Source organism: Pteronotus mesoamericanus, unplaced genomic scaffold (genome assembly GCF_021234165.1).
Source record: "Pteronotus mesoamericanus isolate MK-2021 breed Mesoamerican mustached bat unplaced genomic scaffold, CSHL_Meso_final contig_78, whole genome shotgun sequence".
Lineage (NCBI taxonomy): Eukaryota > Metazoa > Chordata > Mammalia > Chiroptera > Mormoopidae > Pteronotus > Pteronotus mesoamericanus.
Window position 1 is genome coordinate 16,686,964 of NW_026555258.1, and position 23,129 is coordinate 16,710,092.

At 50.9% G+C, this 23,129-nt stretch overlaps 3 protein-coding genes across 3 annotated transcripts in view; 1 reads left to right on the plus strand and 2 right to left on the minus strand.

Annotated features, from left to right (window-relative positions):
- Nucleotides 1–2,420, plus strand: part of AKNA (AT-hook transcription factor) — a 37,104-nt gene extending 34,684 nt beyond the window's left edge. Inside the window, exon 22 of the mRNA XM_054584910.1 lies at nucleotides 2,025–2,420. Within this exon, the coding sequence (XP_054440885.1) occupies nucleotides 2,025–2,289 (265 nt within the window). The 3' untranslated portion in view covers nucleotides 2,290–2,420. The remainder of the gene's footprint in view (nucleotides 1–2,024) is intronic.
- A 2,270-nt stretch (nucleotides 2,421–4,690) lies between these two features.
- LOC129079626 (alpha-1-acid glycoprotein-like) lies at nucleotides 4,691–8,142 on the minus strand. The gene is made up of 6 exons (XM_054584911.1): nucleotides 8,032–8,142; nucleotides 7,524–7,666; nucleotides 7,212–7,285; nucleotides 6,302–6,409; nucleotides 6,066–6,169; nucleotides 4,691–4,952 (listed from the first exon to the last, which is right to left on the minus strand). Exons 1-6 carry the CDS (start codon nucleotides 8,140–8,142, stop codon nucleotides 4,839–4,841), a joined length of 654 nt encoding a protein of 217 aa, XP_054440886.1. The 3' UTR covers nucleotides 4,691–4,838.
- Nucleotides 8,143–18,653: 10,511 nt separating this feature from the next.
- On the minus strand, nucleotides 18,654–22,349 carry LOC129079627 (alpha-1-acid glycoprotein-like). The gene is made up of 7 exons (XM_054584912.1): nucleotides 22,319–22,349; nucleotides 21,885–22,204; nucleotides 21,381–21,523; nucleotides 21,075–21,145; nucleotides 20,162–20,269; nucleotides 19,920–20,023; nucleotides 18,654–18,806 (listed from the first exon to the last, which is right to left on the minus strand). The coding sequence occupies exons 1-7, from the start codon at nucleotides 22,332–22,334 to the stop codon at nucleotides 18,693–18,695; spliced, it is 876 nt and encodes a 291-aa protein (XP_054440887.1). The 5' UTR covers nucleotides 22,335–22,349; the 3' UTR covers nucleotides 18,654–18,692.
- Nucleotides 22,350–23,129: the final 780 nt, after the last annotated feature.

The following is a 23,129-nucleotide window of genomic DNA, read 5'->3' on the forward strand; positions in this document are numbered from 1 at the left end:
CAGAAGCGCTCTCGCCAGGAGGGTTGGGCGGTTGGTCGGTCAGGTTTTGTTTTTGCAGCTTCTGCCTTCAGAGAAGTTTTGGGTAACTCTCGGCTGACCTGGTCATCAAACTATCCAAAGGTAGGGGTATGTGGGAACCCAGTAATTACATCAGAGAGTCCCCAAAGGGCAGGTTATTGTTCTTCAGGTTCAGGTGATATGTATCAGCGTCTACCAGGTGCTAGTTAGCTCTGAATGTGAATTCAGAGCTGGCCCTTTCCAGCCCTCTGATCCTGGGCCTCTGTCGCAGACAGACATTTACAGAGCGCTTAACGTGTCCAGGCAGCCTACAGAGGTTTTACCTGAATTTTCCTATTGGGTCTACCTGGGAGGTGGTTTCAGGCGAGGAAATGGAGCCCTTAAAAGGTGAAGTAGCCTGGCTAGGGCTCTGTGGCTGGACCAGTGGAATGGCCGAGCTTTGGGGCAGCCTCTTGCATCACCTACCTTCTCTGAGCTTCACTTTGCTCATTGGTGAAATAAGCGTAATAGAACTGACCAAATAAATGAGATGGTGCTGGTAAAGCACCTATCTCAGAACCTGGCTCGTGGGTTCCAAGGGACGGGGCCAAGGCACTGTATGTTACTGTTTGGGGAACTGGCAGACAGTTCTCAAAGGGCCTGCACCATTTTACAGCAGTGTATACGAGTTCCAGTCTCTCCACATCCTCGTCAGCACTCATTACTGTCTTTGACATTAGCCATCCCCACGGGCGTGAAACATATGAAGCAGCATCTCATGTGGTTTTGTTTTGCAGCTCCCTGAGGGCTAACGTTGTCAAGCATCTTTTCAGGGGCTTGTTGGCCACCTGTATATCTTTGGCGAGATGTCTCTTCAGGTCCTAGCAAAGCCCTTCTTCATTCACTGTACAATAATGCAAGTTAGAAAGCAGAAGATCAGGAATAAGACTAGAGTTCACAGTGTACCAGCAGATGACTCAGGCCAAGTCCTCCTAAACTCATTCCTGCTTGATTTAGGGGAAATGCTTCTTTACCCCCCACCCCCCACCAACACACACACCCTTTATTCCACAATACAGGGGCCGCACCCTCCTCTTGCCCAAGGCTGGTTTCTTTGAACCCTCAGCTCAGTGGCCTTAGATGAAGGCAGTAATCACCTCTTGGAGAAATCATGCCTTGTCTCCTGGCTTGTCAGCATACTTTCCCCAGCACTTTTTTTTTTTTTTTAAGATTTTATTTTTATTTATCTTTAGAGAGGGGAAGGGAGAGAGAAAGAGAAACATCAATGTGTGGTTGCCTCTCACACTTCCCCTGCTGGGGACCTGGCCCACAACCCAGACATGTGCCCTGACTGGGAATCCAACCAGCAGCTCTTTGGTTCATTCACAGACCAGCACTCAGTCCACTGAGCCACACCAGCCAGGGCTCCCCAGCACTTTAAAATGACACCCCACGTTCCTGCAGGACCAGGCTGGGAAGGACGCCTTTCCGCCTGCTGCCCTGGATGAGTGAAGCCAAAACCTCCCCCCACTGCAGAATCCTAATTATCATAATTGCGTCTCTCGAGCATTCTGCACTGGCACTGGGAGTCCCCTACATTACCTCTCTGAAGAACGGGGTTTGCTATAGAACCTAGGGTGATGCTGATATCCCCCACAGCTGGCTGTCAGATTTGAAGCTCCAAGAAAGTGACAGGGTCTGTGTTGTTCATTCACCGCTGTAACCCCAGGACCTAGCACCCAGCACATGGTCAAGAAATATTTGTGAAATAAATGGATAGACTGTACCAACCATTTTTGAGTACCTGTTCTGGATCAGGCACTCCATTTATCTTCCTTCGTCCTTCTAAGACATTCCTCGAAGTAGGTGTTTATTGTTCTCATTGTAGAGGTAAAGAAACCGAGGCCCAGAGAATAGGGGCCAGTGCCCTCACTGGGGCTGAGCACGGAGTTGGGTACAAACCTGGCGCTCCTCAGCTGCACCCAACCCCTCTCTGTGGTTAACAATGCACTTACCTGTCTCCTCAGGTTCTATGCACCTCCAGGAGGACCTACCTCAGCGCCCTCAGCCCGACTAGCGGCCGAGTGGCCCCCCACAGCCTCCTCTTGGCCAGCTGGAGGACAGCGGCACTCCATCCCGCTGGATCTGGAGGACCTGGAGGAGCTCAACAAGGCCCTGAGCCGAGCAGTCCAGGCGGCCGAGCGCGTCCGCTCCACCGCCAAGCACATGAGCCGCTCCCTGTCGGCCGACCTGCGCCAGGCCAACAGCCTGCGGGGCTCCTGCCTCTTCTGACAGCACGCAGCACTCGGAGACAGATGGCAGACCGATGAGCAGGCAGCCAGCCTGTTGCCGTCTCCAGTGAAGGCCCTTGAAGACCCCTCATGAGGAGTTCTCCCCACAGCACAGGCCCTGCGAGCTCAGCCTTGGTTTTTTCCAAACAGAAGGGCCCCGGTCATCAAGAGAAGTGACTTCCCAGGGCACCGTCCCCTGAAGGAAGTGTTGGGACCAAGGCCACCTTCTGTCCAGATGCAGTCTCTGGGGGTCTCCTGTACTTGTCCACCTCCAGCTAATAATATGTATTTTATATATGGATGGACAGATAGTTTTGAAGCGAGGAGTTTTCCCGGGGTTGGATCCTCCTTAGGAAGCCAGATCAGAAGGGATGGGTTCAGGGTCTCTGGCCCAAGCCTGTCCCCCTGCCTGTGATCAGCCACTTGGGAGTAGGCACCTCTGGAAAGATGTGGCTGGGGACCTTTCCCCTGGTGGCTGATGGTGGGACACTTTGGGATCACTGGGCTATCTTAGGATGTCGGGCCCCAGGATGGCTCACTCCCACTTCCCTGTGGTTGGGTCAGCCTTTGCTGTGGACCCGCTGGGCCTGAGACGCCTCAGGAAGCTATTCACGGTGGCCCCTCTCAGTACCTCATCTCCAAACCCCCGCTTCCTCCTGGGGACCCCTGTGGCCCAGGGCCAGGCCGTCTTCTGCTCCCTGACCCCATAGTAGCATGTACCTCAGCTTTTCTGGAATGTGTGTGCATCAGTGATATTTGTATATTTGAGGCATTTAAAAATTCTATTTTCGTTATGAAGGCACATGAAGAAGGAATATTGATCTTTAAAAAAAAGAAAAGAAAAGCCCCCCCCAAACAAACAAACAAACCCCAAAACATACCCAACATTGCCTGTGTCTCTGATGTGTCTCATTGACTTGTGGTTTCTAAAGTCAGCATGGTGGGGTGGAGGGTGGACGCAGAGCCCTCCCCCAGGGGACATGTAGGGTGCACATTCCCAGACTCTCCCTGCCTCCTCCTGGTGGCTTCTGTTTCTCAACCTTGTCCCTTCTGCCTATCTCAGAACCATAAACGTGTCAACTGGAGGGACCTGCACGGAGAGGCCATTTGGCCAGGCCTCTTTTTTATTCAGGCCAGAGACACAGAAACTTGGTGGCTGTAAAACACAAGACTGGACTCTTGCTAGTGCTCCTTTTAGTAGCAAACAGCAACAGCAGCTCTTCTTTACTGAGCCTCTACAGGACGCTGATCCTTGGGCCAAGTACTTACCATGGCGTACTCCACAGTGCACATTCCAGCCTTTCCAGTTCCCACTGTGTCCCCATTTTACTGATGACACTGGGGTTCCGGTGGGTCACCTGCCCAAATTCACAGTGGTCCAAAGTTTGTTTTTTGTTACTGATTTTCTCTTCCTAAATTTCTGCAGTTCTCATGGCTTTTTTGTCAACCTTCCCTACCTCCCCTCTTTTGCTTTGCCACGATAACCAGGACACATTTCTATTTCATTTTTCAGCTTCTCAATAGAGCTGAAAATGTGATCTCGTTGAAAGTAACGCTGAGATAGACAGATTCCTGGTAGGTTCTGAGTCTCTTGGTTCCTCCCTCTGGGTGCCAAGAGGCTGTCCCATGGATGTCAGGATGGAAAGGGGGGAGCCCAGGGTGGGGGCCCAGGGCAGTGACCTCAGACTCAGTGCGCTGGGCAGAAAGGTGGCTCGAGCTTGGAACAAAGGACGCTGGAGCTTAAGCCCCGGAGCTGGCTCTTTGGAGGGTGTCCGCGTGTGAGCCACGGGACTGAGCGTCGGGCCCCTGGGTAACACACCTGTTGCTCGACGTGGCTTAGGACACTTTGGATTTTCTGAACAACTCAGCTCCAACTTTTGTGCCACTTGAGCGGCGCTCCTTCCCTCACAGGACATAAATCGTGAAGGCCCCGTGTGAGGAAGAAGGCTGGGCTTTTCCTGCTGGACTCCTGGCTTCAGGGGCTCAGTTCACTTTATTCTACTCAGTGGACCCGCCTCCGACAGGGCCCCATCTCCAGGGCTCAGAACGCATGAGCAACAGGGCTGGTTTCTGGGGGCAAACTTCATTCCCCGGTGTCGTATCCTCTTGTGGATGTTGGGTGCCCAGAGGCTGCCATGAGGACACTTCAGGGAGACACCCAGCCCCCCTGACCTAGGTCCCTCGGTCTCCCCTGATCTGCCCCTGCCCTGGCCTGGGCCCCACCTCTTACCAGGGTCAGCTGCATCCACGGACTCCCCTTGCCTACAGCCAGGCCCTCCCAACTCGCCTCCCTCGATGGCCAGGCGAGGTCTGCAGAGAGGCCCTTCATGCCTGGCCACACCTGCCTCAGGCCCCCCTGTCCCTTAGCCACCTGAGCTCTCCTTTGGGTCCTATCTGGTGGTCCTCCCGGGCTCAACTCTGGGCAGCCTCAACGTGAATGATTGGGAGAATGAGTGAAGGAGCTTATGTGACCAAGTACTTATTCCAAAGCAGAAGCTTTATTGATGCCACAGAGGGAAAGAACTGAGGTACAAATGTTGGAAGGGGGGCTCAGGACAGACCCCCGACGTCTCCGACGTCCTTATCCAATACTGTGTCTCTCTCGGTCTCACCTTTGGCCTTCCTCTCCTCCTCATGTTGTTTCTCCAGCGTCTTACAGAAATCCTATTGGGGAGTGGGAAAAGAAGAAAGCGCATGATGGTAGGAGGGCAGGGGGCTCCTGGGGGGAACTGTGAGGTCCCCTCTGGACTGCGGCAGAAGCATGAGGATGGCTCTAGTCCGGTCTCTGACACTTCCGTTGGGTGACCTTGGGGAAGTCATTTCTCTCCCTGAGCCTCGGCTGATTCAGCCCTGGAATGGGGGCTCAAAGCCTTAAGAACAACTGGAATTTACAGAGCACTTACGACCTGCTAAGCCCTTATGTGGATCTGGATTTCTCACCACCATTTTGCAGAAGATGCGGCTGAGGCTCTTAGTGGCCGTGTGGCCTGACCGAGGTCCCCTGGCCCGTAGGTGGGCAGAGCAGGCTGTGGGCCAGGGAACCCCCTCCAGGGCCGATGTTCATAGGCCCTTTCCCGGGGTCCCCAGGAGCGAGGGGACAGTCTGTTTCACCCTTGGTCATGGGAGATAACCTCGTGGCAAGCAGATGGGGACATTTTTATTTGAATAATGCTGAAAGGATGCCATGTACTTCCAACAAAGTGTGAGCGGCTCATCAGCTCTGGGAGTTCAAATATGGTTGCGTAAAACAAGACCAAGTAAAGCCTTCCACTTAACACAGGTTTACAGGAAAGTAATGAGACCGTTACTCAGGTAATGCTCAGTTACAGCAAAAATCGGGCTGGTGGTCCTGGGCTTGCTGCCTGCAGTCAGATGACCCTGGGCACCACAATCATACCCGCCCTCCATTGCGTGGTTGAGAGGCCAGCATGGTGGCAGGGCCTTGCGACAATCTTTCCCTTCATGTGTCTCTTTCCCCAGCCGGCACCACCAGTCCTTGGCCATGCTGTCGCCCTCCTCTTAGCCTTCTCTATCCTCCCCCCTGCTCCACCCGCCTTCCCTGTTTCCCCAGAGACGTCCCTTCTGGGCTCTTGTCCCCCCCTCCTGCCATGGGCCTCTCTGAAGCTCAACAGTCTCTGCAGTGAGGCGGGCACTTAAAAGCAGGATCTCCTTCCTCGCTCTGCAACCCCAGTTGACAGCTTTCTCTCTCTGGACCTCTGGGCTGCCCAAGGCAGGAGAACCCTTGCATGAGCACCGCCCAGTCTGCCTTGTACTCACCTTTCTCGTGTTAGTGAACTTAACTTCCGACCTCTTTATGCCTCTGCACTTGAGTTCATTATAGAACTGTTTCCTTTGCCTCCTCGTCACCCTCGGACTGAGAGCTGCAGAAATAAAGGACTTTGAGGATGTTGCAGGGCCTTGTGACAGGTCAAGGACCTCTGGGGTCTGGGGTGCCATCCCCTGGAATGGGTGCTCCTCTGTGAAGCCTCAGTGGGATTTGGGGGGATGCTTACCAAAGAAGGATATCCCGATTTTCTGTGGGTCGTCTGGGAAAGCAACAAGCATGTAGATCTTGCGATCCTTGGGTAATATCAGGCGGCCAAAGTGTTTTCTGCCATTCTCTGGAAGAGAAAGCCTCTGGGTGAGACCATGGGAACAGCACAATGGTTCCCAACTCACAGGTGAGGAAACTGGGTGTGCCCAGGGCCACACAGCAATCGGCAGGGGCCAGGGGTCTACCTGGGCCATGTGTCCTTCTCTCTGACCGCACACCAGGCCCCACACTGAACACTGATGTGTGTGGAGTCAGAGGAGCTTCGCGTGAACTGTGGCTGTCGGGGCTTTTCTGCCCATTTTACAGATGAGGGACATGAGGTTCAGAGAGGAGCCTCAGGGCTCCTCTTTGGTGTTGGTTCAATTCCATTGGCGCCTCCTTGTTCCCACCCTGTGCCCCCACGGCAGTGATGGTGGAGACATGGGCGAAGTCACTTCCTGCCCAGCGAACAGGCTGCCACCGTTAGCTCCCAGAGGACAGAGAGGGGTTGAAGGGGGACAGTCCTGGAGCTGACTGGGGGGCCTAACCCAATTCTCGTCGCGAGCTGTGTGACCTCGTAGGAAGTAGTGGACATCTCTGTTTCTCCATCTTCTCATCTGATCACTGTAATGTCCTCCCAGGGTTGCTTAAGAGTATCAAGTGGGTTAATTCACATAAAGCACTTTGTACGGTGTCTGGCGCATAGAAGGAGCTCAGAAATGTTGGCAGTTATTACTGATTATTTTGGTGCGCAGGCACCGGGCCGACACAGATATGAGAGTGGGCCTCTCCCATGTCTTTGCCCAAAGCCCCCATATGCCCACCTCCCTTGGGCTTCTCCCCCTATCACCTCCCCCTTCCACACAGCAGCCCTTCCCCCGAGGGCTCACCATCGTATTTATACACGGTTCCATTTTCCCGGTGGATCCTCAGCACACTGTAGGTATAGATGCACCGGTCCCCACTAAAGCCAGACAGAAGTAGGGAGACTAACCATTAGATAGTAGAGGAGAAGTAGATAGTCTCAGTCACTGAGGGGCAAGAGTCAAGTGGCAATTAGAGTTAGACTCCCACCCATTCCATGCATGAGAAGGCTGAGGACAGGAAGAGAGAGGGGTTTGCTCAAGGTCTCCCAGGTGCTAGGAGTAGAAGCCAGAAGCGGGGGCTTGGCCTGGAGCTGAGCTGGCCAGTGAGGGTCTTACGTGGTCGAGTACTCTCTGAGCAGTAGTGAGTCCTTCGTCTGGTTGTATGTCATGTGAAAGAAGCCTGCCTTGAGGTCTCTAGTTGACTCCTTATATTCGGGGTCACGGTAAGCCCAGGCGATAAGGAACCACTTGCCAGAGATCTGGGGAAAGCCAGGAGCAGGTGATGGAGCTTGAGAGGAGACTGGGGCAGGTTTCTCCATTTTGCAAAACAGGAGACTGAGGGCCCCGGGAGGGAGCGCACATGCAGGAGCGGGCATGCAGGAGCTCACTCTAAGAATCAGCATCAGCCCCACCCCCGGCGGCCCCTCTGAGGGACTTTGCAATGAGGCTTCCAAGTTTAGAGGCAGGGGAACGCAAAGCCACTGGAGGCTGACCGGATTGCCTCCCCCGGAGCCTGGAGAGAAAAGGCAGCATCAGGAGAGGGCGCTGACCACAAGCCAGCAGGGTAACGGGAAACCCAGGGAGGGAGAGAGCTGCCCACGGCGTCAGGGGCCCAGGCACTCACCCGGTCCAGGGTGGGTTCGGTGATAGGAACCACATAATTGGTACATGCCAGCCTCCGGGCATCCAGCAGTGGAAGAAGGCTCAAGACTGCAAGGGCCCAAGGCAGTGCCATCCTGAGACAAAGATGCACCAGAGTTAGGTGGTACTGGTGGCTGAAGACTGTGGTGACCTTTATAATGAGCTGTGCGCAGGACCTTGGGGACCTGCTGTGACACAACCAGGAAGCACTTGGGAAATGTCACACACAGAGTGGAATGTTCCTCCTGGCTGTTAAAAGCCAAGATGGATACCCTGTTCAGCATGGCTCTGTTGGTTGGGTGTTGTTCCACAAAGTGAAGAGTTGCCCGTTATATTCCCCGGTGAGGGAACATGCCTGCGTTGGGGGCCCAGTTGTAGGTAGTGGCGCACGGAAGAGGCAACCGGTCTACCTTTCTCTCACGCGTTGATGTTTCTCTCTCTCTCCCTCTCTTTCTCTGAGGGACCGTGTCATGAGGGTATGTTTGTGATACAGCCTCTCCTGTAAGTCAGCTCCGCATTCCACCCCTTGGTTCTCACAAAGGTGAGGAAGGAAAAGAGAGTGGTGGGAATCACTGAAAAATAATCCTCATGCCATTATAGTTTTAACCTAATTCGTAGGCCACAAGTTTCAACAACAAATATCAACACATATTAATATTTACATATTTTTGTGTATATGGTGTTGCCCAAGTCCTATCTGATACAGGATTAACGCTCCTAGAGGAACTACTGCAAAACGGAGTTATGCAGAAGGCATCCCAAGGTGTTCGTGGAGGCACTATTAACGCACTGGGTAAATTTTGTAGCACAATTTATTTTGTAGTTTTAAATCTTGCCCAAGCTACAATAATTGTGCTTGGAAAGTACACCATGGAATCTTGTGCATTTACAAGTGTATAATCAAAAAATTGTAAGCCGAATAATTTTTTTCAGAGACGTTAACGTAAGTTTCACAACATTTTGTAGATTACAATACACACAAAACGTTGTTTTCCACATTCACGTTTAGCAGTACAGAGCCATTTAGGAATTAGTAAATACATATAATGGCTATGATCATTGCTGAGATATTTAATACAACTTCCTTTGTACCAATCCATCAATTGCTTAAGAGGTGGGAGATGGAGTGTGCAACTACTGTAAAGGGATTGAAATCAACCCACGAACCTGAGCACATTTCTCTGCGCAAGGCTCCTGTCGTGAGCCCGCACAGTAAACACTTCTTAGCGAGTGCCACGGCAGTTCCTGCTGCAGAGAGTCCCTTACGGACTGTGCCTTTTCTAAAGTTTTTCATGGTGCTTTAGAGCCTCTCTCTGTTTGGAAATGTCATTACTTTTTCTTTCTAGTAAGAAATTCTGCCCATTCTGATTTGAAGCGTTAGGAATGTATGGGGAGTCTATCCAAGGGATGTTTCCTATCTATCTGGTCTTTCAGTGTTGGGGTAAATATCTATAACTTAATTCAAGCTTTTCATGCAATAGGATGGATGAGTTCGAGATGCTAATATTAATAATATTTTGTAGGAAATAGTACAAATGAAGATTAGTATACCAAAGTTTGCCATGATTTTGTGATGAAAACAGGTTAGTGTGTGGGTGTCTAAGCAGAGGGTCCACTCACCTTCACCGTTATTGTGTGTAAGGTTACGTCCGTGTGTTTCTACCAGGTCTAAATCAAAAAATGAAGGCTTGATAAACACTTTCTGATATTTGTGAGAGGTCTTTTTCATCAATGTAGTATCCACTCGGATGTAGAATGTCTCCTAAAATTGTGTAAAATGTATTTCCCGTAGTTACTGGTGCTGGCATTACTGGCTAAGCTATTCCTGAATCAATGTCTTGTGTGCTCAGGACGCGTGGTGTGCAGTCGCCCTCTGCAGAGCATCCCGATCGCTCTGATCTGTCCGCGAATACAGAAGCTTGGTCTAGTCCGTGTAGGACGAGCTTGGTCATTTACCAAAGGTGGTCGATTCTCTTATGCTTTCTGCTAGTGATTGTAGTGAGGGGCATAAACTTTCACATTTTAAATGGATTTGGTTGTTGAGTACTTCTGCCCTTAGGGTTAAGAGATTACCTTGCAGTATATCACACAGTTCTGTTGAGTCATCCCTCCGCTGTTTGTTTCAAGCCTTTACTGTAGTCCTGGCCCCGATGGATGGACTGTTTGTCTGATTTCTCTCCTCGCAGGCAGTATCATGCCGATTTCATCCTGAATTTCCTTAAAACGCTGATGATTTTTCTTTTCTGCTGAGAGTGGGTGTGACCTTAACGTTGGTGTTTCTCCTTCCTGTATTCCTGCCCAGCTAAAGTTTGCTGCTAGGCCTATTGCAAGTCCTCAGTGCAACAGCTTCCTTCCTGGTTGACTCAAGTTTGGTATTCCACTTAGCGAAGAAATTTGATATTTCAATTCTTGTATTGCTTTACATTGTGGTATGAGATTAGTAACCTTAAATTGTCCCTGTATTTTTTCTCTTACTTCTTGAAGTCCTCCCTTCAGGGGATATTGTTTAGTATGCGGAGCTCTGGAGGGTTTAGGCACCACACTTGGCTCCATTTTTACCTGTGCTAATTTTGCTTTCTGTAGTCGGAGGGTTTTGGATGGAATGAAATCACCTCACACAATTGGTAAATTATCCATTCCTATTATATTTTCAACAGTAGGTGTTGTATATCCTCTTACTTCTACAGGTTCTAAGTTATAGCGAAGAATAAAGAATTTAATAGCAAAGCAATGTGTACTTTTACCATCTAGTCCTTCTACATTAACAGGAAATCCTTTTTCTACTTTAAAATCTTCCTTAACTTAGATTGTTTGGGATGCCGTGTCTGTAAGGAATTCAGCTACCTTTTCCCGACTATTTACGAGGATAAGCTTACTGTAAGGCCTATTATCTAATATCTGTTGCCCCGGTCTAAGGCCGGGATTGACCCGGGTTCTTTGAAAAGAAGTCTTGAGCAGCTTTTCTGGCCTGTCCTTGGATCTGCTTCGTGTTGCTTTGCCTAGGCTTAAAATTCTGACCTGCATAATTGTTTCTGGTTATAAATGTATTCTGTCCTTTGTTTCTACCAGTAATCCCATTTTTCCTTTGAGGCCGAGGCTGGTAATTCCTACCTGGCTGTTGCCAGTTTCTATTTTGGGGTGGTTGCCATTTTTTGTTATTGTTCGCCCCTTGGCTTAAGTTCTGCCTGGGCGCATTATTCCACCTTGGGGGTCCCGATCTGTTTTTCTGTTTTTGGCATTGAAGGTGAATTTGGGTTGGCCATTCAGTTCAGATGATAACTTAAATATATTCAATATGTCCTCAGCCATCCTGGCATGAGCCATAGCCTGCATATGTGACATCTTTAGGCAGGTGGTGCTCCTTAAGAATTGCCTTTTTCACGCATAGTGCTGCTGGTACCTGTGAGGTCATAGTCATTCCTGTCCTGTCATAAATCAGAGAGAGCATTGCCATTCTTCTAGTGATATCAGTGGCCTGTGTGAGGTCTGTCCATTTCGCGCCATCTCCACCCGCTGCCATGTCCGCTGTGGGGAGTGCTGCCCTCTATACTCTTGCTGTCCGGTCCTGCAGCATGAGAATTTGATTTGCCCCTCTCTGTGTTAGCTCTGGTAATGCTGTGTTAACTGCATTTTGTTCTGAAATGCCTGGAATTGGCCTCACTTCTCTTCCTGTGAGTAAAATAGTATCGGCTCGTTTGTCCCAAATCATAGCCAGCCAATCTACATCGGTCATGTCCTTTTGCTGAAAATCTTCTCATTTTCTGCTTTTCCCATTGGTGTATTCTCAGCCTTCCTCTGTACTGTACTGTGGCCTTTCTTGTCCATGATTATAGTCTACTATTAGCTTTCCTTAAAACTACTGGTCTGGCAGCCTGTAAGTCCTCCAGTGGGTTGCCATATTCTCCATGATCCTTTGGATGAGGATCATCATCAAATTAACCTGAATGGTGTCAGATGACTTACTTCTTTGTATAATTCTGTGCACTACATTCTTGCCTTTATTCCTATTGGCACCTACGTGGGACAATGTCTTCAGAAGCAGTGCCGGCACTTCTTTGTTATCAGCTCTATCAATGAGCGGTTCCAAATTTCATGGAACAGTGAAGACTGTCCATACATCCTCAATGCTCTGTATGGACAGTTTCTTATGAACTTGCACCTCGGTCTCATAGCAGGGGTCTTCCACTGGTAGGACAGGGTTTGGCCTCCTCCTGAGAGTCACACCTTTTATAAGTTTCTGTCCAAAGGCTAACATTTTCACAAAATTGTGGTAGTTGCCTTATATAAATTTTAGTTATGCTAATTCAACCTGCCACCTCCACAAGTTTTGTCACAATGGAGCTTTCTTTCTTTAGCCTTATTACAGATCTGTTTCGTGAGCCAATCCCACATTGGTTGCTGCCAACCATGCCAATGTCATGAGCATATGTCTGTGATATAGCCTTTCCTATAAGTTGGCCCAGCAACAGCTCAGCTAGCCACCTTCTGGGCAGCCCAGCCCCAAGTAATAGACAAGAGTCAAACACTATAACTATGCTGTTCACTCGGCTTTTATTGAATGCAGGTCACTCAAAGTAGAATATTAACACACTTTAATATCCTACTCAGACTCTAACAATATAAGAGAAACATAAAATATACACCCAGCAATCAATGTGTTATAACGAACCCACGTCCCAGAGTCTCAGTCTGCAGGATGAGGAAACAGCACGGTAGGCAAGGGTGTCATCACCATCTTGTAAAGAAGGATCTCTGGGCCCAGGTGGGCATCAGGGCAGGCAAAGTCCTCAGTCCAGCAGGTCAGAGCCTCCGGCAGCTGATGTCAGGGGAGATCAGCGTGGCGTCGAGCAGCGTTCTGCTGTGTGGAGCTTAGTTGTCTCAGCAGTGGTCTGAAACCTGCCTCAGTTATACCTTGCAAGTGGTAGACTCCAACTTTCTGGGTCTTTTCAGTAAATATCTTGGCACCCCTTATGCCAAGTGGGCAATTTGCCCGGGAGCCTATGGGTGGTACATGGCTATTCTGCTTGACGCACCTGCTACCAAGTGTGGAATTTCCCCATCGGAACCCACCTGCGGGTGGTCCTGCTCTGCAGACACAGCTACTCTGACCCCGTGGGCAGATATGTGTTCTTGCCAGATGTGTTTACTCTGACTTAGGTAATTTTCCTCTTCAACCAAAGTGTCATGGCTGACTGACAGCCATTTCAGTTGACATGAGTGACTCCACTTGGCATTACATACTTTATGTGATCTTGATCAGACAAAGGCCATTTTATTGGTCCTGCTCTCCTCAAACCCAGTCATAAATAAAATGCTGAAGGCACCTTAGAGTGCTCCCAGGAGAGAATGCAGTCTAGCGGACGAGGAGTTGCGGAAGGGGTGTAAGGGTGTGGGTAGAGCAAATGTGGACTCCGTCCCACCTGAGTGTGGTAACAAGGGTGAAAGAACAAAGGTCCAGAAGGGCCCCAACCCAGTCCTGGAGGCAGGGACATTTCCAAAAAAAGGAGGCACAAAGGCAAACGTCTGTTTTCAGTAAGTGTGTCACCTGACTCGCCTCCCAACAGGTAAAACAGGAAGTTATTTCTGCGTTGTCTCTACCCTCTGCTGTCTGAACAGGCAGCTTGCCTCTCTTCCCCCCGGGGTGTCCCCCAGCCCGGAACAGCCCAGGGCGCAGCGGGCCTCGGGAGCTGCCCCGGGTCACATCTCTATCCTCACCGATAGGACTTACGGAACTACTAGGGTGTGCTTATCAGACTGCATTCTCGTTCATTTTATATATCTCCAATAATTTTTCATACTTCAGTGTACTCTGTAGTTACAATTTTAAAGCACACGTAACCTTTTATTCACGTCCTCGGTTAGCATTTACTTAATCATGTCCTGTCTATACTCCCAGAGGATTTTATTTTATTCTTTTCCTGCTTCATTGAGATATAATTGCCCATAGCATTTTAGATTGTGATGTTTTCCTCCGATGAGAGCTCTCAGGGAGTGACCAGATTGCTTTCTAAAATAACCGTACCGTTCCAGACAAAGAGGAGCATATGTCATGTGTAAGACTTCAGTGTTACTTAAAATAGGCAAAAACTAGAAGGAGTTCAACTGTCTGTCAGCGGGAAAATGGAAAAACGAATCGTAGCATTTTCACGCCACAACAGATTACTTAGCAATGAAAAGAAACGAACCACTGACACATGTAACAATGTGAATGAATCCTATAAACATTACCCTGAGCAAAGAAGGCCAGACTCGGTAAAGCGTATGCCATATACTCCGCAGGGGTTCCGAATGAGCCTCCTCAAGATGTGCCATTCAGGAGATTATTCTGAGGCGGCAGCAACCAAGGCCCAGAAGTGAGAGGAACCTTTGACTTCCCCCACTGACTGCCTGCAAGGGTTTCAGAGCAAGGACCTGCTCCAGGAGGGGAGCTATCGCCCTGGACAGCTACAGTTATCTAAGGGGAAGTGGGGACCAAGGCAAGAGCAGGGTTTGGTCTTTCTGCTGTCCAAGTAACAGCTCTGGCCTAACCAGTGTGCCTCTTGCAGCTGAACGGCAGACAGTGAGTGTGACAGAGTAAGAAGTAGGGATCTGGTCTCTGCCTCTGGTTCCTGGCAGGCTTGTCCTAAAAGCCTGGGAATCTTCACCCTGATAAGTATCTTTTTGTATGCGAATGAGATGACTGGTGTCTGGGGACTCCTAAGTTATCTCAGGATGGGGGCTGGTTACCAGGGGAACCGACCAAATGATCGTAGGGTAGAACTTACACCCCCACCCCTGCCTTCTGGGGAGGGATCTGGGGCATGAGATTGACTTGGTCTCTACAGATGGCTAATAATGTAGACATTCATGCTCACATAAGGAAGCCTTCATCAACATTCTAAAAGATGAAGAGAAAGGATTTGATAAAATTCAGCACCCATGTATGATTAAAAATTCTCAGCAAAGTGGGAACAGAGGGAATGTAAATATATATAATAAAGGCCATATATGAGTAATCCACTGCGAGCATCATACTCAACGGGCAAAAACTCTAAGGGTTCCCGTCAGGATCAGGAATGAGACAGGGAGGTCCGCTTTCACGTCTCTCATTCAGCATAGTTCTGGGGGTACTAGCAATAGCAATCAGACAAGAAGATGAAGGAAAAGGCGTGCAAATTGGAATGGAAGAAGTAAAACTGTCTTTATTTGCAGATGACATGATATTGTACATAAAGAACCCTAAAGATTCCACCAAGCAATACTAGAGCTGATCAACGAATTCAGCAAACGAGCAGGACAGAAAATCCATACCCAGAAAATATTGCATTTTTATATGCCAACAATGGACTATGATAAAGGGAAATTGAGAAAACTATCCACTCACTATTGCTCCAAAAAGAATAAAATATCTCAGAATAAAGCTAACCAAGGATGTAAAAGACCTGCACTCAGAAAATTATAAGACACTGAGGAAAGAAATTGAAGAAGATACAAATAAGTGGAAACGCAAACTGTGTTCATAGATAGAGAGAATGAACATCATCAGAAAGTCCCTGCTACTCAAAGCAATCTATAGATTCAACACAATCCTTATCAAGACCCAATGACTTATTGCACAGGGCTATAACAAGTATTTCAAAATTTATATGGAACCACAAAGTGCCCAGGAATACCAACAGCAATCCTGAGAAAGAAGGACAAGGTTGGAAGAATATTGCTACCTAATATCAAACTACACTCTAAGGCCAAAGAAATGAAAACAGCATGGTACTGGTATAAAACAGACACATAGATGAATGGAATGAAATGGGAGCCCAAAAATGGACTGACAACTTTAAAGTCAAATAATATTTAATGGAGGAAGCAAGCACATGCAATGGGCTAAAAAAGTTTATGCAATAAATGGTGTCGGGGATTTCCTGACCAAGAGAGTGGCATAGGGAAATGCAGCTACCTCCTCACACAGACACATCAAAATTACAACTAAAGTATAGAACAACCATCACTCGGAATCAACAGACATCGATTGAATGAATGTCCGACAACCAGGAAATTAAAGAAGCCATGTTCATTCAGACTGGGGGGAGGCACAGAGATGCAGAGACGGGGAGGTGGGGAAAGGGCGGGTCCCACACCCATGTGCAGTGGTTTAAGTCCAGGAGGGATATCTCAAGAGTAAGGGGTGGTAGCCCCACGCCAGGCCTCCCAGCCCAGGGTTCCAGTGTCCAGGATTCCCAAGCGGTTCCTCTCAAAGGGCCCACACACAGACGTACTCAGACTCGCTCCCTCTGAACTCCAGCACGGGGGCAGCAGTGAAGGGGCACCAGTGGCATACAGCGAGGACGTGAAGTGTCTGGCATCAGGGTGACACCTGGGAGACAGCTTTCTCCCAGACAGAATTCCGAGCAGAGGCCATTGTTCCTTTTCTGTGCCCTCCACCCACAGAGCAGGCTGGCTGGAGCCATATCGGAGACTACCTCAACCGGGCTCACACTCCGTGGCCCACCCCGGTGTTTCCCTGAGGGTCTGCCCCACCCAGCTGCAGGGCCCACCCAAGCTCTTAACAGCGGCTTTTCCACATGACTGCCTTTGTCTTGGCTCACGCTTCAGATGTTCCTAGAGCCTCTCCAACAGGCAAGAGCCAGCCCTGGCTGGCCCGAGCCTCAGTACCTCTTGCTAAGTGGCCCCCGGCCTGGATCTAGTAGCATTAGCCTTGGCTCACAAGCTGGCTTCGCCTGGGTTCTGAGAGCCCAGCACAAGTAGCAGCGGCCTGCGGATCGCTCTGCCGCTCACGCTGGGTGGCCCCAGGCAGAATGCCGGTAGTGGCTGATGTTGGTCTGCACCACCCAGGAAACCCCGGAACCTGTGCACCCAGCGGACAGCTACAGACCGCGTCAGAGCACCACCGACCAACCACCTCTGTAAGCGACACAGTCAGCGGGCGGACTCAGTGGGCTCCAGACCCTCTTGAAGAAAGTCCAGAGCCGAGGAGTGCATCCCTGCGCAGCTATCATTAATAAATGATCACCCAAGTGCTGGTAATGATGTGGAGAAAGGGGAAGCCTTTTGCACTATTGGTGGGAATGCAGATTGTTGTCCCCACTGTGGAAAACAGTATGGAGACCTTGAAAAATTAACGACGGCACTGCCTTTTGACATAGTGATCCCACCTGGGAATACATCGGCGGAAACCCCAAATACTAATTTGCAAGAACATAAGCACCCCTATGTTTATTGCAGTGTTATTTAAAAATGCCAGGATAAGGAAGCAGCCCAAGTGTGCATCAGTGGATGAGTGCATAGAACAATGAAGGGATATTTACACATTGGAATACTACTTCACTCATGAACACAAAGAGAATTTTACCCATGTGACAGCATGGATGGATCTGGAGAACCGTAGGCTAAGTGGTATAAGCCAGCCAAAGGAAGACAAATACCTCGATTTCACTCCTATGTGCAATCTAATGAACAAACTGAATTAATAAGCAAAATGGGGTCATACTCATACACAGAGAGCAGGATGACAGCTATGGGGGGCGGGTGAGGCGGTACGGGGATTGAACAAGGATGAAAAAGGACTCAGGCCGTGGACAACAGCGTGGTGATGGCAAGGATGGGGGAGGGTGGGTTAACAGGGAATAAAGGGTATTGGGGGGGAAATGGAGTAAAAACGAGGGTGTGATCACGTTGAAAGTAAAACAGATGTGGAGATTTCCTGTAGCTTCTGAGTCTCTGGGTCCACACTCTTCAGGGTGCCAAGAGGCTGTCCCATGGATGTCAGGATGGAAAAGGGGAGCAACCCGGTGGGGGCCCAGGGCAGTGGCTCCAGTTTAGAGCAAAGGACGCTGAAGCTTGGGCCCCGGAGCCGGCTCTTTGGAGATTGTCCGCGTGTGAGCCATGGGACTCAGCGTCGGGCCCCTGGGTAACACACCTGTTGCTCGATGTGGCTTAGGGCACTTTGGATTTTCTGAACAACTCAGCTCCAACTTTTGTGCCACTTGAGCAGCGCTCCTTCCCTCACAGGACATAAATCGTGAAGGCCCCGTGTGAGGAAGAAGGCTGGGCTTTTCCTGCTGGACTCCTGGCTTCAGGGGCTCAGTTCACTTTATTCTACTCAGTGGACCCGCCTCCGACAGGGCCCCATCTCCAGGGCTCAGAACGCATGAGCAAGAGGGCTGGTTTCTGGGGGCAAACTTCATTCCCCGGTGTCGTATCCTCTTGTGGATGTTGGGTGCCCAGAGGCTGCCATGAGGACACTTCAGGGAGACACCCAACCCCCCTGACCTAGGTCCCTCGGTCTCCCCTGATCTGCCCCTGCCCTGGCCCGGGCCCCACCTCTTACCAGGGTCAGCTGCATCCACGGACTCCCCTTGCCTACAGTCAGGCCCTCCCAACTCGCCTCCCTCGATGGCCAGGCGAGGTCTGCAGAGAGGCCCTTCATGCCTGGCCACACCTGCCTCAGGCCCCCCTGTCCCTTAGCCACCTGAGCTCTCCTTTGGGTCCTATCTGGTGGTCCTCCCGGGCTCAGTTCTGGGCAGCCTCAACATGAAAGATTGGGAGAATGAGTGAAGGAGCTTATGTGACCAAGTACTTATTCCAAAGCAGAAGCTTTATTGATGCCACAGAGGGAAAGAACTGAGGTACAAATGTTGGAAGGGGGGCTCAGGACAGACCCCCGACGTCTCCGACGTCCTTATCCAATACTGTGTCTCTCTCGGTCTCGCCTTTGGCCTTCCTCTCCTCCTCATGTTGTTTCTCCAGCGTCTTACAGAGATCCTATTGGGGAGTGGGAAAAGAAGAAAACGCCATGATGGGGGGAGGGCAGGGGGCTCCTGGGGGGAACTGTGAGGTCCCCTCTGGACTGTGGCAGAAGCATGAGGATGGCTCTAGTCCGGTCTCTGACACTTCCGTTGGGTGACCTTGGGGAAGTCATTTCTCTCCCTGAGCCTCGGCTGATTCAGCCCTGGAATGGGGGCTCAAAGCCTTAAGAACAACTGGAATTTACAGAGCACTTACGACCTGCTAAGCCCTTATGTGGATCTGGATTTCTCACCACCGTTTTGCAGAAGATGCGGCTGAGGCTCTTAGTGGCCGTGTGGCCTGACCGAGGTCCCCTGGCCCGTAGGTGGGCAGAGCAGGCTGTGGGCCAGGGAACCCCCCTCCAGGGCCGATGTTCATAGGCCCTTTCCCGGGGTCCCCAGGAGCAAGGGGACAGTCTGTTTCACCCTTGGTCATGGGAGATAACCTCGTGGCAAGCAGATGGGGACATTTTTATTTGAATAATGCTGAAAGGATGCCATGTACTTCCAACAAAGTGTGAGCGGCTCATCAGCTCTGGGAGTTCAAATATGGTTGCGTAAAACAAGACCAAGTAAAGCCTTCCACTTAACACAGGTTTACAGGAAAGTAATGAGACCGTTACTCAGGTAATGCTCAGTTACAGCAAAAATCGGGCTGGTGGTCCTGGGCTTGCTGCCTGCAGTCAGATGACCCTGGGCACCACAATCATACCCGCCCTCCATTGCGTGGTTGAGAGGCCGGCATGGTGGCAGGGCCTTGCGACAATCTTTCCCTTCATGTGTCTCTTTCCCCAGCCGGCACCACCAGTCCTTGGCCATGCTGCCGCCCTCCTCTTAGCCTTCTCTATCCTCCCCCCTGCTCCACCCGCCTTCCCTGTTTCCCCAGACTCATCCCTTCTGGGCTCTGGTCCTCCCTCTTTCCACGGGCCTCTCTGAAGCTCAGCAGTCTCTGCAGTGAGGTGGGTGCTTAAAAGCAGGTTCTCCTTCCTTGCTGTACAGCCCTGGTTGGAGCTTTCTCTCTCTGGACCTCTGGGCTGCCCAAGGCAGGAGCACCCTCGCGTGAGCACAGCCGAGTCTGCCTTGCACTCACCTTTTTATCATCAGCATACAGAACTTCTGACTTGTTCATGCCTCTGCACCTGAGGTCCTCATAGAACTGGTTCATTTGCTCCGGGGTCACCTCTGGCTTGTCAGCTGCAGGAGGGACCACGGGGACTGGTAAGGATGTGCAGAGGGCTGGTGACAGGCCAGTGAAAGCTGGGGGTAGGGGCACAAGCCCCAGGAGTTGGTGCTCATGGGTGAAGCCTGGATGAGAGTTTGGAGCGTACTTACCAAAGAAGGATATCCCGATTTTCTCTGGGTCATCTGGGAAGGCAACAAGCATGTAGATCCTGTGATCCTTTGGCAACATCAGTCGGCTAAACTGTTCTGTTTCATTCTCTGGAAGAGAAAGCCTCTGGGTGAGACCATGGGAACAGCACAATGGTTCCCTACTCACAGGTGAGGAAACTGGGTGTGCCCAGGGCCACACAGCAATCGGCAGGGGCCAGGGGTCTACCTGGGCCACGTGTCCTTCTCTCCGACCGCGCACCAGGCCCCACACTGAACACTGACGTGTGTGGAGTCAGAGGAGCTTTGCATGAACTGTGGCTCTCAGAGTCTTTCTGCCCATTTTACAGATGAGGGACATGAGGTTCAGAGAGGAGCCTCAGGGCTCCTCTTTGGTGTTGGTTCAATTCCATTGGCGCCTCCTTGTTCCCACCCTGTGCCCCCACGGCAGTGATGGTGGAGACATGGGCAAAGTCACTTCCTGCCCAGCGAACAGGCTGCCACCGTTAGCTCCCAGAGGACAGAGAGGGGTTGAAGGGGGACAGTCCTGGAGCTGACTGGGGGGCCTAACCCAATTCTCGTCGCGAGCTGTGTGACCTCGTAGGAAGTAGTGGACATCTCTGTTTCTCCATCTTCTCATCTGATCACTGTAATGTCCTCCCAGGGTTGCTTAAGAGTATCAAGTGGGTTAATTCACATAAAGCACTTTGTACGGTGCCTGGAGCATAGAAGGAGCTCAGAAATGTTGGCCATATTTACTGATTACTTCGGTGCGCAGGCACCGGGCCAACACAGATATGAGAGTGGGCTTCTCCCATGTCTTCTCTGCCCAAAGCCCCCATATGCCCACCTCCCTTGGGCTTCTCCCCCCACCACCTCCCCCTTCCACACAGCAGCCCTCCCCCCGAGGGCTCACCGTATTTAACTAGGGTCCCATTTTCCCGATAGATTGTCAGGTTGCTGGATTCATAGGTGCAGTTGTCCCCACTAGGCCAGACAGAAGTGAGGAGACAATCAGTAAGACAGTCAGGGAGAAGTAGACAGTGCAGCCACTGAGCAGCAGGAGTCGAATGGCAAGTCGAGTCAGACCCCCATGCGTTTCATGCAGGAGAAGGCTAAGGCCAGGAAGAGGGAGGGGCTTGCTCAAGGTCTCTGGGGTACCTGGAGCTCAAGCCAGGAGCTGGGGCTGGGCCTGGGCTGAGCTGGCCAGTGAGGGTCTTACATGGTTATGTATTCTCTGAGCAGTACCGTGTCCTCCGTGTGGTTGGGTGTCATGTAAAAGAAGGCGGTCTTTATCTTGCTAGCTAGCTCCTTATACGCTGGGTACCGGTAAGCTGAAGCAATATAAAACCACCGGCCAGAGATCTGGGGAAAGCCAGAGGCAAGTGATGGAGGTTGGGAAGAAGCCGGACCAGATCTCTCCATTTTGCAAAACAGGAGACTGAGGGCCCCAGGACGGAGTGCACATGCAGGAGCGGGCATGCAGGAGCTCACTCCAAGAAGCAGCATCACCGCCACCCCCGGCGGCCCCTCTGAGGGACTTTGCAATGAGGATTCCAGGTGTGGAGGCAGCGGAACGCAAAGCCTTTGGAGGCTGACCGGATTGCCTCCCCCAGACCCGGGCGAGAAAAGGGCAGCATCAGGAGAGGGGGCTAATGACAAGCCAGCAGGGGAACGGGAAGGGAGGGAGAGAGCTGCCCACGGCGTCAGGGGCCCAGGCACTCACCCGGTCCAGGGCGGCTTTGGTGATAGGCACCGTGTGATTGGTACACACCGGGCTCCCAGCATCCAGCAGTGGAAGAAGGCTCAAGACTGCAAGGGCCCAAGGCAGTGCCATGCTGAGACAAAGATGCGCCAGACTTAGGTGGTACTGGTGGCTGAAGTCTGCGGTGACCTTTATAATGAGCTGTGTGCGGGACGCTGGGAATCCACTGTGACACAATCCGGAAGTGCTTCCGAAATGCCACACCCAGAACATTCCCTCCTGGCTGTCCAGAGCCAAGGTGGATGCCCTGGCCAGCTTGGCTCTGTTTGTCGGCCATCCTCCTGCAAAACAAAAGGTCATTGGTTGCCTTCCGGTCAGGGCACATCATGGGTTGCTGGCCGGCTCCCAGTTAGGACGAGTGACAGAGGCAACCCGTTGAACTCCCTCTCACGCACTGATGTTTCTCTCCATTTCCCTCTCTTTCTCTGAGGGACGCAGACATAAATCAAACATTTCAGGCAGGTTGGAGGGTTCTCAGGCCAGCACTGGGTGGAGGGTCCTTGGGGTGAAGAATGACTGTAGGGGTGTGGGTAGGGCAAACGTGGACTCCGTCCCACCTGAGTGTGGTAACAAGGGTGAAAGAACAAAGGTCCAGCAGGGCTCCAACCCAGGCCTGGAGGCAAGGACATTTCCAAAAAAGGGAGGCACAAAGGCAAACGTCTGTTTTCAGTAAGTGTGTCACCTGACTCGCCTCCCAGCAGGTAAAACAGGAAGTTATTTCTGCGTTGTCTCTACCCTCTGCTGTCTGAACAGGCAGCTTGCCTCTCTTCCCCCCGGGGTGTCCCCCAGCCCGGAACAGCCCAGCGCGCAGCGGGCCTCGGGAGCTGCCCCGGGTCACATCTCTATCCTCACCGATAGGACTTACGGAACTACTAGGGTGTGCTTATCAGACTGCATTCTCGTTCATTTTATATATCTCCAATAATTTTTCATACTTCAGTGTACTCTGTAGTTACAATTTTAAAGCACACGTAACCTTTTATTCACGTCCTCGGTTAGCATTTATTTAATCATGTCCTGTCTATACTCCCAGAAGATTTTATTTTATTCTTTTCCAGCTTCGTTGAGATATAATTGCCCATAGCATTTTAGATTGTGATGTTTTCCTCCGATGAGAGCTCTCAGGGAGTGACCAGATTGCTTTCTAAAATAACCGTACCGTTCCAGACAAAGAGGAGCATATGTCATGTGTAAGACTTCAGTGTT